This window comes from Eulemur rufifrons, chromosome 18 (assembly GCF_041146395.1).
Source record: "Eulemur rufifrons isolate Redbay chromosome 18, OSU_ERuf_1, whole genome shotgun sequence".
Taxonomy (NCBI): Eukaryota; Metazoa; Chordata; class Mammalia; order Primates; family Lemuridae; genus Eulemur; species Eulemur rufifrons.
The window spans coordinates 37323151-37343574 of record NC_091000.1 but is presented as its reverse complement, the minus strand read 5'-3'; the positions used below and the strand labels follow the sequence as shown (position 1 = coordinate 37343574).

The following is a 20424-nucleotide window of genomic DNA, read 5'->3' as shown; positions in this document are numbered from 1 at the left end:
CTTCGCTTATCTGTCCAGTTATTAAAAATGTTAATTATTTGTTATGTATAGTTTTTCTGGATGCCCTAGAAATAAAATTAAGATGTGAAATTTTAGGGAGAAAGATGTATAAAATAATGACAATGAGTTATGCTAAGTACAATAATAGAACTATATATAAGAGAAATGATGAACTCAGTCATGGTGAGGAAAAGTACTCTATTTACTACTCCTTTTTTGTTGACAATAATGGATAAAGATACATACTTTTCTGAAGATATATGATTCACTGAAGACTGATTATTTATACTTTTCTCACTATATGTAAATTATTTTTTGTTTCTGCGCATAACCACAACTGCCCTTCTAATAGACTTAGTCATCCGAGCCATTTGCTCAGAAAGAGCCACTTCTAGTACTACCTCACAGGTTAATCATTCTACCTGCCATTGTTCCCCGGAGGCTTATACTTTGGGACAGTACATCATCATCTCTGTGCTGTTTTTTTCTTAAGTTACTGCTATCATCCATTCTTCTTCTATGTCTACCTCAATGAAGTTGTAATGAGATGAGGATTGAGTCAGAGTTAGCAGATGAATTCTATTCAAGGACCTCCTTTTTGGTCATTCCCCTTGCTAATGGATTTTCAATAATGCTTATAGGTTGTCAGTCAACACAAGAAATAATTTTGTATAGAATGGGAAAAATTATTGCCTATCTGAAATTACACGAAAATTTCGTTTATTGTATGAAAATATAATATGGTGAGATATTCTAAAAATTTGGATGACAAACATAAATACTTTCTTAGCTGTTGTGGTTGACTACCTAACCTTCTTTTCAATGGTCTTGGTAACATTCTATTAATAGCATAAGACATAAAATACCTCTTTTTTAAAATAAGCTTATTTAACATAGATAATGGACTGATCTAAGGTTTAAAATGTAAGGGGTAAGATGGATAGATAAAGAAACAAACACCCAAAGACTTTTTTTTATATCATTCTACTAAAAACTTAAATCTGAATAAAGTTTTAAACATCTGTATTTTAGCCAAGACTGACAAATGTGAGAATGTGAGAATGATTTCATTTGCTTTGCTCATATATAGATTATGATGACAGTAATATAATAGATCACAGTTTTCATTGATAGTACTTCAGAGAATGTTGAAAATCATTTTCATTCTATTAATTTAAAATTCACTTAGAGGCTTGGTTGACTAGCTTGCTTGACAAATTCTTCATAGTTCAAATTAACATTGTAAACAGTATATTAGGGAGAATTGTTTAAAATACTTCGGAAAACAAGGTCTTTATTAGTACACATAAACATTTACACTTCTCACTTAAAGGATAAACAAATTAAAATTATTCCCAAATGGGAACCATGGTAGATGGAGGATGTGTGGTGGTAGAAAGACTTGTCAATGTATACTTTTTTGTGTATTATTTTGAGTTTTGAACCATGTAAATATTTTACCTATTCAAAAATAAAAGATGAAGATACCATACATACCTACATATAAACACACATTAGTGGATAACAGGTTTTACTGTAACTTCATGGCCATAAGTGGGAGCCATGTAGCCATGAGACCATTCCTTTGTTTATACAAAATCAAGAGACATTTTCTTCTTTAAACACCTTAGGTTTTGAGACAGCGTCCTCTGCTTTATTCAATTTCTTCTCTTCTTAACTGAGTAGACTTAATTTGAAAAGATTAGTTCAGCTAGAGATAAGACATGATTTCAGTTGAAGTCAAAGTATAAACTGATATTCCACTTGTCTTAGGACAACCTAGTTACCACTGACCAATTCTAAAGGAAATTTCAGGTGTTCGTTTTATAATTATTTTCTTCAGATAGCTCAGAACAGGGAGGAAAACACTTTTTTTTCCTTTCCTGAATCATGGATGCTCAGAAGCCTCTAGTATATGGGTTTATGGGTCCATTCCTAATAATTAGATTTTTTTTGCTAAGAGTAAGAGATTTCAATTTTAAAAGAATTTCCCTTTGAAGTGGCTAATTATTTAGAATAAATGTCTTCTGATTATAAAAAAAAAAAAACCTAACTTCTGCTGGGTACATGTACATATTGTTTCTGTGGGTAAAAATTAAGAAATTTTTTTAAAAGATAGACAATAGCATATAATTTCCAGTAGAAGACCTAAGATGTATAGCTTCATAAAATTTTACATATCTTATTTTCATTTATGTTTTAAAGGAAAAGACATTACATTGATTTAAGGTCTTAGTTATAAAGGTAAACATTTTTATTTTTAAAATTATGATACTACTTTATGTGTTTGGAATCATTTTGCTCGAGAAAGTCATGTGACACCATAGCAGAGAATATTAAAATGCAGTAAGTCCAAATAGTATTTCTTTTTTTTCTGGAGAAACTTTCTAAGTACTTTAAATAACTATAGGCACACAGTTTACTTGTAATAAAGAACGTTAATGGGGAGGGTAGGAGTTAATTAACTAGACCGTTAATAATGGGCCTTTCTAGTCCAAGGAATCTTATAATTGCCTCTGAAGCTAGTTGTGAAGCAAGTTGCAAGATGAAATATCTAGATTTGTGTAGTAGTCATTCTAAGAAAAATGTTGCCTTCAGGCAAACTTTGGTACCTTTATTATGTAAAATGCCTTTTTAATGATAAGCAATACACATTGTCAAAATAATTTTGGAAGTAGAAGTCTGGTGTCCTCTGTTTACTCAAGATTAAATTAACAACAAGGGTATAAGGGTAAGACTCTCCAATGAGCCCAGCGTTTACTCCTTTTGGGAGAAAATACCCTTTCACCAAACTTTATGCACTTAGGTAATGCTAGTTTGTGAATCTTAAACAGATATTATCATGATTATAAGGATTGATGAATTATATAGTAATTTTTTTGAAAATTACTGTGTTTTAAAAGAAAGAAATGGAAGAGCATAGAGAATTTTTTTATTAAATCTTAATACAAGAAATATGCATGTTGAAATGTAACTTATATTACATAATTTTTACAAATGCTGTATGTTTTAAACTGGTTTATTTTATTGTCAGTCACCTCCCCAAATATTTAATTTCTCCTTTTGAGATTGCCCATTTTGTACCATCTGAACTACTTAAAAAATCTTAGTCTGTGCCAGGGCTACAGTAGGGTGACAGTTAGTGAAAATCGCCTGCTTTGCTTCTGCTGGGGGGGGGGACTGCATGAAAATATATCCCATTTCCAAAATGTTTCGGAAAGGACTTATTTGTGGAAATGTTGCTTGCTATTTAAAACTATTCAAAAATGCAGCTTTTACAAAATGCAAAAATAACCTTCTGAAAGTTTGAAAGGGGAGCGGGGGCTGTCGTGTGGGGGCGGTCTCATTTGCTTGCCCACATGCTCCCTCTGTTCAGTGCGTTGTGTGCTTACGGGTTCCCTGGAGCGGATCACCATATAATTGATGTGCAGTCTGCATTGCTGAATCCTGGACTGCACCATTCTGTGTTCAAGGGAAGATGTAATCTGATCCCTCTGCTGCTGAGGGAGGAATCTGTTCAGTCAAGGCTTTGACAGGGCACAGTCTCCTCCAATAATCTTCTCGGTTCTCTCTCATTATTCCCTCGAGTTCTCCTCAGTCAAGCTGCATGTATGTATGTGTGTCCCGAGAAGCGGTTTGATACTGAGCTGCATTTGCTTTTACTGTGGAGTTTTGTTGCCGGTTCTGCTCCCTAATCTTCCTTTTCTGACGTGCCTGAGCATGTCCACATTAGAATCTGTGACATACCTACCTGAAAAAGGTTTATATTGTCAGAGACTGCCAAGCAGCCGGACACACGGGGGCACAGAATCACTGAAGGGGAAAAATACAGAAAATATGGGTTTCTACGGCACATTAAAAATGATTTTTTACAAAGTAAGTAATCTGTTTTCTTCCTATGCTGTGTGATTGTGTGTGTGTGCCTGCCTGAGAAGGAAAATCTGTATCATCAGAGATGGCTGCAGTATCCTCTAATTTTGGTGGGTGGCTGGATGTCTGGTATTCTGTTTTATATCGTGAATGTAAGCAAATAATGGAAAGACATCGTAAGCTGGAAAAAGCTTTAAGTTTAAAATAAGATGCATATTTTAATCTGAGAATTTTTCACTAAAAAAATATTCAGACTTTAGAAATGTGCTCCGTTAAATGCTGACCTGGAAATACTCTCTCCTTAGTTGGATTTTAGTGAGCCTTTTGCCTTCAATTTTTTTATACCTCATATATAATATTTTTTTATTAGTTGACTCTCTTAAAGTATAGAATCTCTAGAATATTTAAAGAGGTCATATTTACTTTCTGTGCCTCTCAAAAAATTGCAGAATTAATTTTTGATTCTAAAGTCAGTATTTTCAGTAAATAGTACAATATTGAAAAGATTTCTGTAGTCATACAGAAGGTGCTTTGCTTTAGAAAATATTTTAAAAATCCCTTTTTCAGTGGTTTTCTTGGTACACATTTTGGGCATATTTATTCATTAAAGGATTTCTAAGATGAAAATAAAGTTTGCTTTTAGTGGCAAATGGCATTTGCACATTGGTATTTACGAGATTTCCTAGGAAGTTCTGAAAGCCAGCATTACAGACTTAATTAGAATAAATATGAAAGTTTTTCATAATAATTATGAAAATAAGAATCTTTGGAAGTTATCAGAAAACCAGACTTTAAGGTAATCTGTGTTGACTGACCTTCCTGATGGATTTATTTGTATGTATATATGAATCTTTAAATTATATACATGCAAGCACGTGGCTACCTGTATACTACAGCTTTTATATTTATATTTACTTTTTAATAAAATTGTTTGGAGAAAGAAAATAATGATTTTCAAGAGGAATCACTTTAAAATAATATAATGAGTACAGAAACTTCTGAAGGGAAGAAGAAACCAGATCAGTTCCATTTCTTTTCCAATAGGTATTTCATGAACTAAGGTATAAATTGTGGATGAGCTTGTTTTACTCTCACCTCTGGCCCCTAATAGCATAAGATCATCCCTATATTTTAGGAGAGTTTTTTTATGATGATAAAAACATAGTCTTTTTGATTCAATGTGGTTCAAAAAGGTTTTAGAGTCTCTTTGGTTCTCTTTAGTTTTTTTATTGTATCATGCTATGTTATGATGTTCCCATGTGAGGCAATAGGTAGGAAAATAAGACTATTGCAAAGCAAAGGTTATTATATTATACCTTATTATAAAAATGAGAATAGCTTCTATCCCTCTGAGTTTTTTCCCTACTGTAACTTGCAATAATACAGTAATTAGTAGATGCGAATCTGAAAGGGTTGTTGAAATGGAAAAAGTTGAATCTTATCATATCTTATTTTCTAGTTTTAAAATGTCCCTATAATCAGATGACCTCAGTTAACCGATAGTGAAATATAAAAATATTTCAATATTGATGTTGACAAAATGCAGTTCTGAATGTATTTATAGCATAACATGGCACAATGGAGCACCTTAAAAATGTAGATTTCGGATATAGCTTATAAAGAGGCATAACTCATTCTTTTAAAATCTTTTTGTTGTTGTTGTTGCTTTTCAAGTTACAATATTTTGTCCTGAGTGTCAATAGAACTGTATTCTGTCTATATATCAGTTGATGACTTTTTGCCCCAGCTTTCTTTTATTGTGGATTTACTTTTAAAAACTGTCTTTTTTCCCAACATTGTTTTATACCTTATTATAATCACACTTCAAGATTATTTTATTTACAGTGCTCCTTACCCTTTTATAATATATGTGTGTTTAAAATTCATTTAGTTACTTCTATACTTATCTCTGATATTGAAATTTTGAATTTATTTTTCTTAAAACATGATTTTAAAGAAAAATGAAGATTAGTGAGGAAGGCATGTTAAATGTGATTCTTTTCTATGTGGATTAACATGAGATTTTTCCTTGTGTTATTAAACTGGAAAACATAAAAGATATATTACTTCAAGGAATATATATATATATGTACATATGAGGAACGTCAATTTTCAAATCACCATACACTGTTCTTCTGGACAAAATATTAGGATGAAAAATTTACCTTTCCGGTCTGTTAAGAATAAAATAAAGTAGAACAAATAGAAGAAATTATAAAACATTTTTTCCTATATTAACTAGATAGTTACCATTTTAGGAATATGAAAATTTAAGAATTTTTTAATATTAACAGTGCTAACTCAAGATTTGGTAGTTGGACAGATGAATTTTTTTTTTTACAAACCTTTCTTATTTGTTTTACCTTATAGATGAAAAGAAAGTTGGACCATGGTTCTGAGGTCCGCTCTTTTTCTTTGGGAAAGAAACCATGCAAAGTCTCAGAATATACAAGGTAATATTAAATAAAATAATTGATTATCTCATGATTCTCATGTTTTTTAGAGTTGATTCTGAAGGCATTTCGTTTAGTTTATCCTCATAGAATAGTAATATTACTAGTGCTGTTGACTGTTTAACACATTTTGAGATTACTGGAAATTGAGAAATATATCATTTTAAATAAGGGGAAGAAGGACTACCATGATAGTTTGTTACTAATACCTTGAAGTAAGATACAAGCAGAAATTATCTTGTGAACAAAATTTCAAAATCACAATTTTTAAGGAATTCTAAAAAGTAAACCATAAAATATGAATATGAACAAATATATCTTGTTACTATAGCAACAGCTGTTCTAGGGTAGATATTTATATATGCAAAATTGAAGATACATTTATTTAGCAGTGAAATCTCACAGTTACTAAATTTTATTTCATGAAATTAATATGTTAGAAATTCCCTTTTATTGGCTTGATAGGTCTTACGTTTTTAACACATGCATTTCTATACCAGTAGAACAGTTTCCATAACAACTAAATAAAATTTTAATCTTGTTTCCTGCTTTAGTCTATCATTTTTGGATTTTACATTAGTAGAAAACTTTTCCCACTCTCACGCTAATTAGGCTAACTTAAGCACAATATCTATTACCTAACCAATTAAAAATGGCTTTGAATGTCACTTGGAATGCTGTATTTTAAAATTTAAATGACAAAAGTATCTTAAGAGGTTTTTTTGTCCTTTTTTTTGAGTGTAATTATCACTTCTTTGAATAACTGATTGAGAGTTAGCAATAGAAACCATAGGAAATTCATGATTATGACAGTTCTTTTTCTCAAAATATTTTGAAAGTAATTTTTATTCTATAAGATGCAATAAAATTAACATTGATGTAAGTATTTTTTGATTGAAGATTGTTACAGTTTGCATCTCTTTTTTTTTTTCAAGGAAACAGTTTATTTTTATTTCATTCGGTTGTTGAAAATGTTTCTTTCAAATGCTGTTTTATGAAATTTAGAAATCATAATAATAATAATCGTACATACAAAAAGTGGAGAGATGGTACAGAAGAGAAAAATAAAGCTATCTTTTGGTTATTCAGGAACTGCTTTTCTGTGTGATTTTTCTCATATTAACTGTCCCCCTCCCTCTTACTCTTTGCCTTTTGACAATTTTACTGTATTTTGGCACTTCCGTAAGAGAGTTTGGAGGGATAGAGGGACAAGTGAAACTATGCACTTCATTTTGCTTTTTCTTTCTAGCCATAATAAAGTATTTCTTGGATGAGAAAGTTGAGTTTAATGTTAAACTAACTGTTAATGGTATTTTTTAATGTATAGATTCCAGTCAACCATATTATTTTTGGTCTTCTATTAATATGGCTGATACCAAGACAAAGGTATTACATCGTTCAGTTGTTTTTAAGGCAACTGATAATAAATGAGTGTTAAATTTTTATTACAGAACACATTTTAGTAAAATTTGTATTGAATTGCCCACTTTTTATATTGAGAAAACAATGCAAAAGACAAAAGTTTTATTTTTAGCCTTTTAACATAATAGTTTTTACTAAAGCAAAATTAGACCAACTAATACATTTATTTACATGTGTTTTTGGACACGTTGTCAGGAAGGTATATATTTGGTGTTTAGTGATATTTTTGACAGATGTGCTAATAAGATAAAACCATGGTTTTTCATCATTTTTTCTTAGAAAATTTAAATTATAAAGCACATCCTATTTTATTTTGGAGAAAAAAATACAACTTTTGAATTTGAAAGAAGAAAAGACAAATTTAATTGGTGAATGTTAGAAATTGTCTTAGATGTCTGATGTTAAAAGATTTAAAGGGGGTAGATATGAAGATTTTTCTGTAAAATCTGGTGATTGAGATACATTTTTAATAAGATAATGAAATATGCTGGATAGAAAAAAATTGGAGGAGTTGTTTTATTAGTAATTTATCAGAGCTTGATGCTCAACTATTATTATGCAATTTGTATATGTTCTTTGGATTTAAAATACTTTATTATCATAGCCAAATGGATCGAGGATTATTTTTTGAATGTAATTTTGTTAAATGAATCTTCCTGCTTCTTTTTTTCAAATGTCTCTAAAATAGAGATACTCAGTATTTACCATGAGTTTAAATAGTTCAATTAGATACAGAAGTTAGAAAGTAAAGCTTAATATGTTAATATTATAGTTATAACTATATTCTTTCTACTATTGATTTGTCATTTTTAGGACAGTTAGACAATTTTAGAGTAGATCATCTAGTCTTCATCTGAACCCCATTTTACTAGTAGCAGAATTGAATTTTAAGTTTGAGAAGTTAAGTCTCAAAATTTAAATTATTGGATAAAAATGTTTAGATGACCTCATGTTATTTAATTTTGCATTTAATAAATTCTCAATACTTCCCTGTTTTGAATAAATGCATTTGTAATCAAGGCTGATTCCTATCAAATATCCATACCAAGCTTTGTAAATAACAATGAAAATTGGAGAGAAATATTATATACAATTTTGAAGGCATCTGGGACAAATTTAAGGAATAATGAGACTAGTGAAATCTAAAACATTTGGGCATGCTATTTCTACATCTCAATTTTTTAAAAGCATTCATAAAGTGTCATACCTGTTTTTATAAAGAATCTTTAAACTTTTATTTAATTATGTCACTGAAGACCAGCCATAGGAGAAGTAGATTCTAAGGAAATATTTTAACGTTATTTGTATGTATCAAAGACTTTTGGTTTTGTCGTGGAGATTTTGTCATTTGGCTGCAGCTAGCATTGCTGGGATGATAACAGGTGCTTATGTAGGAGGGAGGAAACTTAATCTAAGAATAGTAAAGTAGGTTGTGTGTACCCCCCCTCCTCGCTTTGGTAATAAGCAAATAAAAGTAATAATTGGATTGATGTTTGAAATATGCCAGATTATCATTATTCTTAGAAGCCATTATTCTTAATAAATATCTATCTTTGCTTTCACTCTTGTATTTTTTGTAGTACCACTGGGCTTGTACCATGTTCAGCAACACCAACAACTTTTGGGGACCTGAGAGCAGCCAATGGCCAAGGGCAACAACGGCGCAGAATTACGTCTGTCCAGCCACCTACAGGCCTCCAGGAATGGCTGAAAATGTTTCAGGTGACATATCTAAACACAGTACTTAAAATGCTTCGCTTACTGCTGAAAAAAAATAAGGGATTATTCAGACATAAAAAAAAATGACGTACTATTACATGCCCACACCGTGGATGAACCTTGAAATCTTTATGCTAAGTCAAAGAAGCTAGATACAAAAGGCTACATGTTGATTCTGTTTATATAAAATGTCCAGAATAGGCAAATCCATAGAGACAGAAAGTAGATTAGTGGTTGCCAGGCGGTAGAGGAAGGAGAGGGGACTACATGTTAATAGGTACAGGATTTCTTTTTGGGGTGATGGAAGTATTTTGGAATTGGATAGTGGTATTGGTTGTATAGCAAGGTAGATGTGCTCAGAATCACTGAAGTGCACACTTTAAAATGTTAAAGTTTAAAATTTTGTTATGTTAACTATACTTCAATTTTAAAATGCTATTCAAAATAAGTGAGCTCATTTTAATTTTTAAGTGTAATAATTGAGAAAGTCCAATGCTTATTTTGTGTAAGTGCATTTGCATTTTTTATTGCTTTTTAAATAATAAGAGCTTTCTTCCTTTTCTCCTTTATGTTTGGGTTTCTGGGTTGCTGAATGTACTCTTGTTTTCTGAACTGCATTACTTGTAAGATAGGCATTTAAGAGTAATTTAAGAACCCTAGTAGAGTTAATGAAGCTTCTTTCATCAATGCCATGCTTGTATATGGCTTACCATGCTCAAATTCTGATTACTAAATTTTAATAGTATTTAAATTCTTCAAACATTTACTGGGAAGATTAGTTACAACCAAACCTGAATATTATGAATTTTATAACTTAAGATTGTGACATTAAATTGATTTATCTCTTCTTCCAATGAGATAATGCATATAAATCAAGTGTTTAGCAAAATAGTTGGCATAGATTAAGCTTAATTATTCTTTGCAAATAATATATGATATAAATTATATGAAGTGAAGATATCTGATATTAGCCAGCATACTGATATAAAATGACTAAACTACCTCTGGCTGCTTGAGTGGTTGGGTATTTAATGAATACATAAGGAATAATGATTGAAAAAGAAGATACTTTATTTGATTTTATATAATATTTCAGATTTTTGAGATGTCTACTTTTCTAAATCCTAATGTTTTAAATACCTAAGCAAAAATGAAATAAATGTGTCACTTTTTTATTCTGTAGCTGGAAAACTCACTTGAAACTGTATTGCTTTTAAATGGATTTTTAAAATTGTTTTCTACCCTTTAGGTGATTTCAGAAAAACTGGGATTACCTTTTTTTTCGATTGATTACTGAAAGATTAGAGCCTGGCTCTCAACAGGGATTGTCTTTTTCCCTGGTCAAGACAAAAATGTCTCAAGACATTTTGAGTTTTATAACTGAGGGTGTGGGGGGTGCAGGACACTGCTGGCATCTAGTGGGCAGAGGCGATGTAAAGGGCAGCCTCCCACAATAAAGAATTATCCAGCCCCAAAATGTCTGTAGTACTAAGGTTAAGAATCTCTGGATTAGAGGAATGAAAGTTATATTTTATATATAATATTTTAATATGTTATGAGCCACTGCAATTACAAAGATTATTTTTTTAAGTTTTCATAATCATTTGTTGATTAAACTTACTTTTTCAAACCCAAGGATTATTCCTACCCCTTCTTTCCCCCTGAGTTCTTTTACCTGAGGTTCATGATATTGTTTTAAAGTGTTAAGTTTTATTTTTTTGTATGGACGCCCTCAGAATTCTTAAGTTTTTAATTTTGTCCTATCCTTTTAAAAACAATTTATCCATCAATAAGAGGTGAAAATAAAACTTTTATATATTCTTAGAAGAAATACCTTAAAGATTTCTATCATCTCTGATTAAGCCAAGGAGATAGGAATATGGATGTGTGTTTTCATGCTTACACACGCATATAGTGAGCAACACAGCGCTCGAGTAGGCCCGAGCTGGTTTCCATCATTTTTATAAGAAAATACCAACATGATCAAAAATTACACTATTAGCAACAGCTTTAGCATCGTCGTAGACAGCCTCCAAAATGCTTATTTTATATGAAAAGGTTTATTTCTTATCAGAGGTAGTTCAGAGTAAGATTTATTTTTTTATGTGGTGGGTCCATTTTTTCCAAAATATTTTGGAGAACCAAAATGTTCTTTGCTAGCCATCTAGGGTATTTCCCAATTTTAAAGGAACTCTTTCTAATATTGATCTGTAGTGAGAAGCATCTAAGCTTTATTTTTACAGTGAGGGTATATTAGAGAGTCCTTTCTACAATGTTACTCGTTTAGCCAGCTCATGCTTTTTTAATAAAAATGTCCAAATGTTATCACGTATTATATTTCATCAAATCTGAGATACCATAGGCTGTTTAGATGCATCCCAATTTCAGAAATGTTAATTTAAAGGAAATTTATTCAGTAAACTTTTATTCAATAAATAAGAGAATGTTATTTTGTTCCTATAAAAGCATTTGATTGCTTTTTCATATGAGAAGTAGGTGCAGTAAAGAAAACTTGTTCTTAGTTAATGGGAATAACATGTGGAATTATCCCTGCAGGTATAGTACTATAATTTTTTTTCAGATAAATATTCTGTAGCAAAGAAATCTATAGCAACAAAAGGCCAACTAGGCAGGTAGATCAGGACCTTAATCTTTTGAGTACCATGTTAGTCTCTGGCCACACACCCAGGGCCTCGTTGTACACTGCCCTTTATTTTCAGGGCTGGTGCCAAAGTGACTAGAAATGAATCATTTGTCTAAAGGCTTATAATGCTCTAATGCTGAACTTGTAGAGAGATAAAATTTCATAGTAAAGTTGGGGAGTCATGGGTTGACCTATGTGGTATAGTTGATGGCTCATTAAACTGGCATGATTTCTACAGATATGCCGTTGGGACATTTAATGATGATTGTTCTGTTGCATAACAAGCAAAATGGGAGAGCTTGTCCCCTTACCGTTCTGCTGTTGCTCCTAAGGCAGTGATAACAGCATTGTTTTGGTCCAGCTCCCTCTATTCTGACAAAGTACTGTGTACTTAATTTATAAATTGAATGAGAACAAATGATACACCATTTTGGATAAAAGGAAACTGAAACAGAATGCCACTGCAAAACAAGTGCAGTTTAAAGATGAAAACAAAAAACAAAAATTTTGTGCTATTTGAATTTTCAGTAGCCATCAATCCTACTTTTTTTGGCAGACAGATTGATGCTTCAGATTGTTAACTTTTGGGGGAGAGGTTTGGTCATTTTTTGGTTTGTTTATGTCATTTGGGGATTAATATGTGGTTTGTCACTTGAAATTTTCAGACTAGGTAAAGACACTAATGACATGAACATTCTTTTATGTTGAAACTTATATTCAGAGGCATCCTGAGAGACTGAGAAGCACACATGGCGTAGAAGAAAAATCTCTTAGTTTAGATTTGGCTTTGCCTCTTAGTAGCTGGGTAATTTTATTCATATGTAACTACTTTTACCTTTATTGTCATACCCTATAAAACAGATATAACATTAAAAAGTTGTCAAAAGGGAGAAAGGATGTAAAGGTGTTTAAAGTTATACTTGGAAATACAATGGAGGTTCAGTAATTGTTAGTTTCTTCCTCGGTCAAGAAATGGCCTTTGTGGGCCTCAGTTTTCTCAGGTCTAAAAAGGGGCTATTAACACTAGCTTCACAGTATTGCTGTGAGGATCAAAGATAAAGTTTGTAGAAGAACTTTAATATATACAATTGTGATTAGCATACATTATTTTAATTCAAACATTTGCTTTATAGCTATGCATATATTTTGGAAAAATGTGTTATACTCAAAATATTTTTAAAACCATTTTACTAATACAAAATACTTTTGATATCAAAAGTGGAATAAAAACTACTCTATTGAAGGATTTAATCAAGTTTCATGGGAACACTTAGAAATTGTACATGTTCTCCGACTTACTTTATTTAAATCTTATTTGCTAGACAACAAAAGATTAAAACCTATGGCATAGTGCCCAAAGAGGTTGAATTTATTACTTTGAAATTGTATTTGGGACAATGGTTAAGAAATGTGTATGAAAGAGTTGAAGAAAATCATGTATTCAGTCAGAGAAGACTAAAGGAAAATGTTGTGTCTGTCTTTAATATTTCAAAGACTTTTGTATAAAAGTACAAACAGACTGATTCTTGGTGTCTTCAGAAAGTAAAATCTGAGTCATGTTCTTTGAGTCAGATTTTGATGTTAAGTTGAACTTAACAATTAGAACCAGCCACAGTAGAACAAGAGATAGTGAGTACTCCAGCCCTGGAACTGTTCCAGCAGACTGGGTAACCATCTGCGGAAGGCTCTAGAGAAGTGAGTTCTTCACCATATGAAATTCAGACATAATACCACCCAAGGTTATAAAATATTATACCTAATTGGGGCAGTAAGGATCATCCAGACCAGTGGTTCCCAAATGTTGGTTTGCAAATCACCTGCATCAATACTGGATGAGTTTTTTGTTTAAAAAATAAACTGTCCTCAGCTCCATCTCAACTACTGAATCAGACTCTCTAACGTGGGTTGTAGGACCCTGTGATTCTTGATTTCCTTGACCACCCTTTGGGAACTTCTCTGGTCTGAATGATCCCTAGTTTGTATAGGGGGAGTCTCTGAGTCTCAGATTAATTACGGGACTTCCATAGGTTCCACAGTGAGTCCTGTTGAAACAGGCTCCTGATTGCAGTTCAGTGCTGCTGCTTCTCATCTCTGCTACTTGTATGCTTTAATTTACCTGCAATAAAATACCCCCCATGCAGAATTTTCAAATTTGCCTTTGCAATTTTGCCCACAAATTAAAATTTGCTTCTGAATCTGGAATGTTTTTCCTCTCCCCTTCAGTATGTTCCAATATAACCTTACCACGAAAAGCCAAAGGAAGTACTTTTAGAAGTAAATAATAATTCCCAGAATTACCCAATACTTCCTTTTGCAGATAAAGAAACCAGGGCCTGAAGAAGTTAAATTGTAACCTGCAGGGACAGTATCTCCTCTAAAAGTCGTTTCTTGCCCCCCAATTCAGTGCTCTTTCCACTGTTCCTCATTAAATGTTATTGTGAGTTGTTGTTATTTTTGTTTTAATGTAGTCATTAACTGGAAAGTTTTCCCATTAATATATACTTCTTTTGCTGCTAAATCGTGTACGTATACAAAATTCGAATCCACTCTTGGAATGAGACTAAGCAAGCATGTCCTAGTGATACCATCAAATATAAAGAATAGAAACACTCTCTAGAGAGTTTTGAGATAACATTGGTATAGTATTTCCTAACTCTTTGGGGATTCACTTATTTATTCAACAAATATTGATTGTGCACCTATTATGTACAAGGCCCTACTTGGGTCTGTGATACAATAGTGAATAAAACAGACAAAAACTCCTTTTTTGTGGAACTTACATTCTAGTCAGGAAAGGATGGAGTGGAGGGGTCTGGAATGGGTTGCAAATTTAGGAAGGTTACCCAGAGAAGATCTAAGAGAGGGAAGGAAGTAAGGAAGCAAGCCATGTGGGTATGTAGGGGAGGAATGTGAAAAGGCTGTGAAGCAGAGCATGCCTAGAGTGTTTGAGGCCCAGAAAGAATGTGTATAGCAAGCAGAGTAAACAAGAGAGAAAGGAATAGGAAATCAGTACCTTGTAGCCCAACCTAAGGACTTTGATTTTTAATTGTGAGTGAAGTGGGAAACCACTAGAAGATTTTAAGAAGAGTGACTTTTAATAGTATCACTGAGTACTGTGGGGACACTAAAAAGGAGGGCAATGGTAGGGAGCTAGGAGACTGGTTAGGGGGTTATAGGAATAATCGAGGTGAGACATACTGGTAGCTTAGACCAGTGTAGTAATGGTCAGATTCTAGATATACTTTGAAGTTTCAGGCTATAGAATTCATTTGGATCAGAGCCATCTGATGGTGACAAAGAGGGAGGATTCACAGATGACTCCATAGTTTTTGGCCTGAGCAATTCGTAGAATAGAGTTGATTTTACTGAAATGAGGAAGACTTTGGAAGTACAGATTTGGAGAGAAAGATCATGGACATGTTAAAAATGTATTATATATCCAAAAATAGATGTCAAATAAGCAATTTTATGTACAGGGAAGAAATCCAGGCTGGAGGGAGGAAAGCTGTATGGTTCAGACTTTTGTTGGAATCACCTAAGAGATATGATTTTAAGTAATTACATTGTTGGATATGTGTGGTCAATGGAAATAGTCTTATGTTACTAATCTTTTTCAGTGATATACTTTTCAATAATACATTGCAAAGAACATCTACTGAATATATATAATTTAAATCAAGACATCTTAAATTTTATTTGATTCTTATTAAATATTCTTTAAAACAAAAATAAAAATATTATTTAAAATATTGTTTAGAGTCTTAGAAACATTTTGCTATACAGGCATAATTTTTGCCATGGACTTTGTCTTACATAGACAGACATTTCTGACATAGTTTCAAGCATTTCCCTAAGATCTGAATTAGTTATTTAACTTCTGTTCTGGCTTTTTTTTTCATGCTATACCCTATTCTAAAACCCTTGATAAAAGATACTTCTCATCTATTAGCAGTTAATATACTGTGTATTGATACTGTTTTTCTATTCCTTTCTTTTTAAAAAATAGTAATAACAATACATTAACTGAACAAAGAAGAAAACATTAAATATAAGTATAGTTAATTACCTTAAATTTGAAGTGTCATAATAGCTATTACTGTAAGTAATTAATACACAGAAATTATATAGAATAGTTATACATTGAAAGATTTTTCACTCTTTTTACTATAGAAATTTATATAGAATATCTTTATTTTTATATCAAAATTTAACTATAAGCACATCCAAAAATACTTTTAAAGCAGGCCTTTATATATGCAAAGAAGATTAAAATTTTATTTTATTTTTTAATGACAGACTCTCGCTCTGTCACCCAGGCTGGAGTGCAGTGGCACAATCATAGTTGACTGTAACCTCAAACTCCTGGGCTCAAGCCATCCTCCTGCCTCAGACTCCTGAGTAGCTAGAACTACAGGTGTGTGCCACCATGCCGAGCTAATTTTTTAAGTTTCATTTTTTGTAGAGACAGGATTTCACTATGTTTCCCAGGCTGATCTTGAACTCCTGGGCTCAAGTGATCCTCTAACTTCGGCCTCTCAAAGTACAGGATTACAGGCATGAGCCCCTGCACCTGGCCTAAAGTTGCATTTTAATCAAGTTGGCATAGTTATCCATCACCCAAAATGGGCATGTCCCATAGGTATAAACCTATGAATCCCTATGGTGTAGATGGAGAGGAACATCATACTATTAAACCCACCTCAAATCCTGTGAGTGATGTGAATCAATAAATCAGTGAATTTATTCTATTATTACCAAATAGTGAGAGATCGATGAATAGAGATTGATCACTGTGTAAGTTTTGTCAAAGAGGTAAGTTTTGAGCCAGTATTTGAAGTTATATGAGAGAAACCACACAAAATAATTAAACTTCAAGTTAACTGCTTTTAATCGATCATGTGTGTACATATATATGTACATGAGTATTTTTAAATTTCTATGTATAAATCTTCACCCTGATCAAAAAGGATGCAAGGTAAGTATTCAAAGTGTATGTTCTGGGTATATGTATGTGTAGAAATAAAAGGAAAGGACACAACTTATTGGAGCCTGTGTTTCTCTTTATTAGTGGCAAAATGGAATATACTATGGAAATAAATATCATTAAAATGTATGATGGTATTGCCACAATATATACTTTATGATAGGAAAGAAGAAATGAAGTTCATTGTAGATTCCAAAGGGGTAAATCCTTTTTAAAATACTTGAAAAATGTTTAAATAAGGCTTCTTGTATCCTTAATATATCTTAGTTTTTAACGTTTATGTGTTTCACATGTTACAAAATCCAAGTTTCCTCATTTGAGCTAGAAATGGAATGTCGAAATCCAGATCTTTCTAGCTGAAAACCTCACCTATTATTTTCTATTCACCCATTTCTAAAATGGACATAATAATTCACAAAGGTATTTAAATTGGCATAGATTTACAGAATTGAAGGCCTGCTTAAGGATTTTCTTTCACTTAAGTATTATGAGGTTATTTAAATGTTTTACATGATTATTGCGAAAGTGTAACATTTTAAATTATTCAAATGGCTTTTTAATTTTTTCCTTTTTTTTTTTTTTTCTAATGGCTTTCTGTACAGGTGTTCCTCAGTGGGGAAAAAGGTTTTTTTTAAATAATCCCCTGTGTTGTTTAAAGGAACTTATATTTTTGAAGTATAATTATGTGTTTTTGTTTTTCCGTAGTGTAGCACTTTATTTCTTAACCTCCTTTGGTCTTTGTTCATAATTTTTCGCCAAGCCAGCTACTATTTTCTGTTGTTTGCTGTTTTTTATCTGAAATTATTTTTACATAAAGCCCTTTTAATTTATGGAAGACACTTTTCAGATGTGTAATATTTCCAGCTATTAATTTTTCTCTAAATTATGCTGCTAACCTCCTAACTCTCAGATGAATGCCTTATTAAAACCATCAAATTTTATGGGTACCCACTAGAAAGAACGTAAAGAAAGAAAAATCATCAGTCAAAATTTCCTGTTTACTCAGTAACCCAAAATGATGTTTCTGGAATAAAATTTTGGTTTCTTAACCAGTGTCTTGATGGTAGATAAGCATATAACTATTATGGTAATGTAATGAAAAAATATTTTTCTGTCAAAATCATGACTTTTTTTAAGCTTTACAAAACAAAGGTGGATAGTAAACTTGATAAGACTAAATACCTTCTGGAGAAAATGTCACTGTAATCAGCCACTTTTTGTACAGTCTTACTTTGTTCAGATATGGCTGTGTGCAGATGTGGGTTTTCCTTTATGAGTTTATAATTTGTTAAAATAATAAAAATTTCTAATTCTCTTTGATAGAGCTGGAGTGGACCAGAGAAATTGCTTGCTTTAGATGAGCTCATTGATAGTTGTGAACCAACACAAGTAAAACATATGATGCAAGTGATAGAACCCCAGTTTCAACGAGATTTTATTTCCTTACTCCCTAAAGAGGTAAGGGTTATTAATTATATTCTTCACTGGGTGCTATTTGAATATATAACTCAACAACTACCACCTTTAAACATTGTCATGCTAATTCGGTATTCAGTATTGTCAGTTTAACACTCTTAATTAGCGGTAAAGAGAGCTGTAAATTGATAAACTGCCATGACTTAATAATGTAATTGTCAGATTAAAGTATGCTTATGCACTAGTAACTTCTTTCCACTACTTGAATAAATCATATATGAGAGTATTGAGTTTCACTAATTTGTTTATTTCTTTACCAAGATTTTTTCCCAGGTTATTTGAAGCGCAACTTTTAGTTATCTTGGTATGTTCATTATTACAGTAGATTTTTAAAAAATTTTGATCTTATTAAAATAGCAATACTTTTTCCTCTTATTTTGTTGTTTGTTTATCCTTTGAGACCAATAGTTTTGTGATTCTATTGAATTGTAGTTCTCTGATACATAGAATTTTACATGTATACCTTTTCCTACTAATCATCCTCCCCTCACCTCCATTACACACACACATACACACACACACACACACACACACACTCTTCTTATACCAATTACATTCTTATAGCACTTCTTTGGGAATTATTTATGCCCATTTCTTTTTATATTTTTATGAAAACTGACACTATTTTTTTATCATAGATTGATAATGATCATATGGGCATTCTTGACTGTATAAATAAGGCATAGTTTAAATGTAGTTCTTTTATTGATATTATAGACTTAATAGTTTCACAGTTGTCAACAAACAGAAATAATATTAAATAATCAGTATCTCCATTATATTTTCATAAATTATTATGTATATGCCACTAATTCTATGTCAGTTGAGAAGATAATATAAAATACTAGTATACATTGAAAGTGGTCCTGACACTTAAAATTTGAACAGAAAAAGAGTCAGTTTTTTTAGATAATCATTCTAAATATCCTAATGACATTAAAGATAGTTCTCATTATAATTTCACATTAGATAAGATAATGTTTAATGTATGAAACTAAATGTAATTCCAAGGAAAAGCAAAGTGAAGACAATCTCTTTTTCCTGAAGTATTTTTTCTTTAGAGTACTTTTAAAATACAATGTTGGCCCAGAAAAAAATTTTTATTCTTGCTAGCTCATTCTAAAACTGATTCCTTTGAATAGATTTGGCTTATGAAAGTGACATAAGCTCTCCTTGTTTCCAGAAGGACATTAATAATAGGAAACACTTTCATAAGTATTTGAGAGTGAATTTATTCTCCTTTGATATATTCTCTATAGTTTCCTTATTGATATCCTTATTTTAGAGGATATAAAATGCAGACTTTCTTATAGTCTAATATGTCTGCTTATCTCTAAGAATGGTGAATATTTTTGTTTTGTGTATGCTTTATTTGAATTTCCATAGTAACTTCTTAATCACAAATCCTATGATTTAAAATCAGGAGAATATGAAACTATTTTGAAGAGTCTGAGAACTAAGCATAAATTATCAATAACAGGATAAATCCAATAAAGATTTCTTGACTTAGGGGTTCTTTTAAAGATTGCCTGAGGAAAAAGAAGTAAAACTAGAACTAAAGGAGAGACCTGGCTTAGTATGTCATCTATGTTTCCCTTTTTGTTTTCAACTACTAGGAAACAATTTTTCTATTTTGAAAAATGCTTTATTGTATATGTGGAGAAATAATGGTATAGATCTAAGTACTTAAGAAAATTAACATTATCTTCTCAGAGACTAAGTATTACTATTTAAAACCTTATTACCTTCATGTCCGGAAATAGATTTGTAACATTTTTCTTATAATTCCTTAGATCTCAAAGCTCTTCACCAACACTTATTTATTAATCTCAAAAAGCTTGACAAAAATCTCACTA

The 20424-nt window shown here is 31.7% G+C and overlaps 1 protein-coding gene across 4 annotated transcripts in view; it reads left to right on the top strand.

Annotated features, from left to right (window-relative positions):
* The window catches only part of FBXW7 (F-box and WD repeat domain containing 7), a 180892-nt gene that overhangs the window by 146766 nt on the left and 13702 nt on the right, over nt 1–20424 (top strand). For 3 of the 4 annotated variants that reach the window (XM_069492932.1, XM_069492934.1, XM_069492935.1), the window contains 3 exons: nt 6241–6323; nt 9326–9467; nt 18416–18550. In XM_069492932.1, coding sequence (XP_069349033.1) covers nt 6241–6323; nt 9326–9467; nt 18416–18550 — 360 coding nt within the window. Of the gene's footprint in view, nt 1–3615; nt 3877–6240; nt 6324–9325; nt 9468–18415; nt 18551–20424 lie in introns of those variants that run through there. The other variant, XM_069492933.1, reaches the window with a different exon arrangement.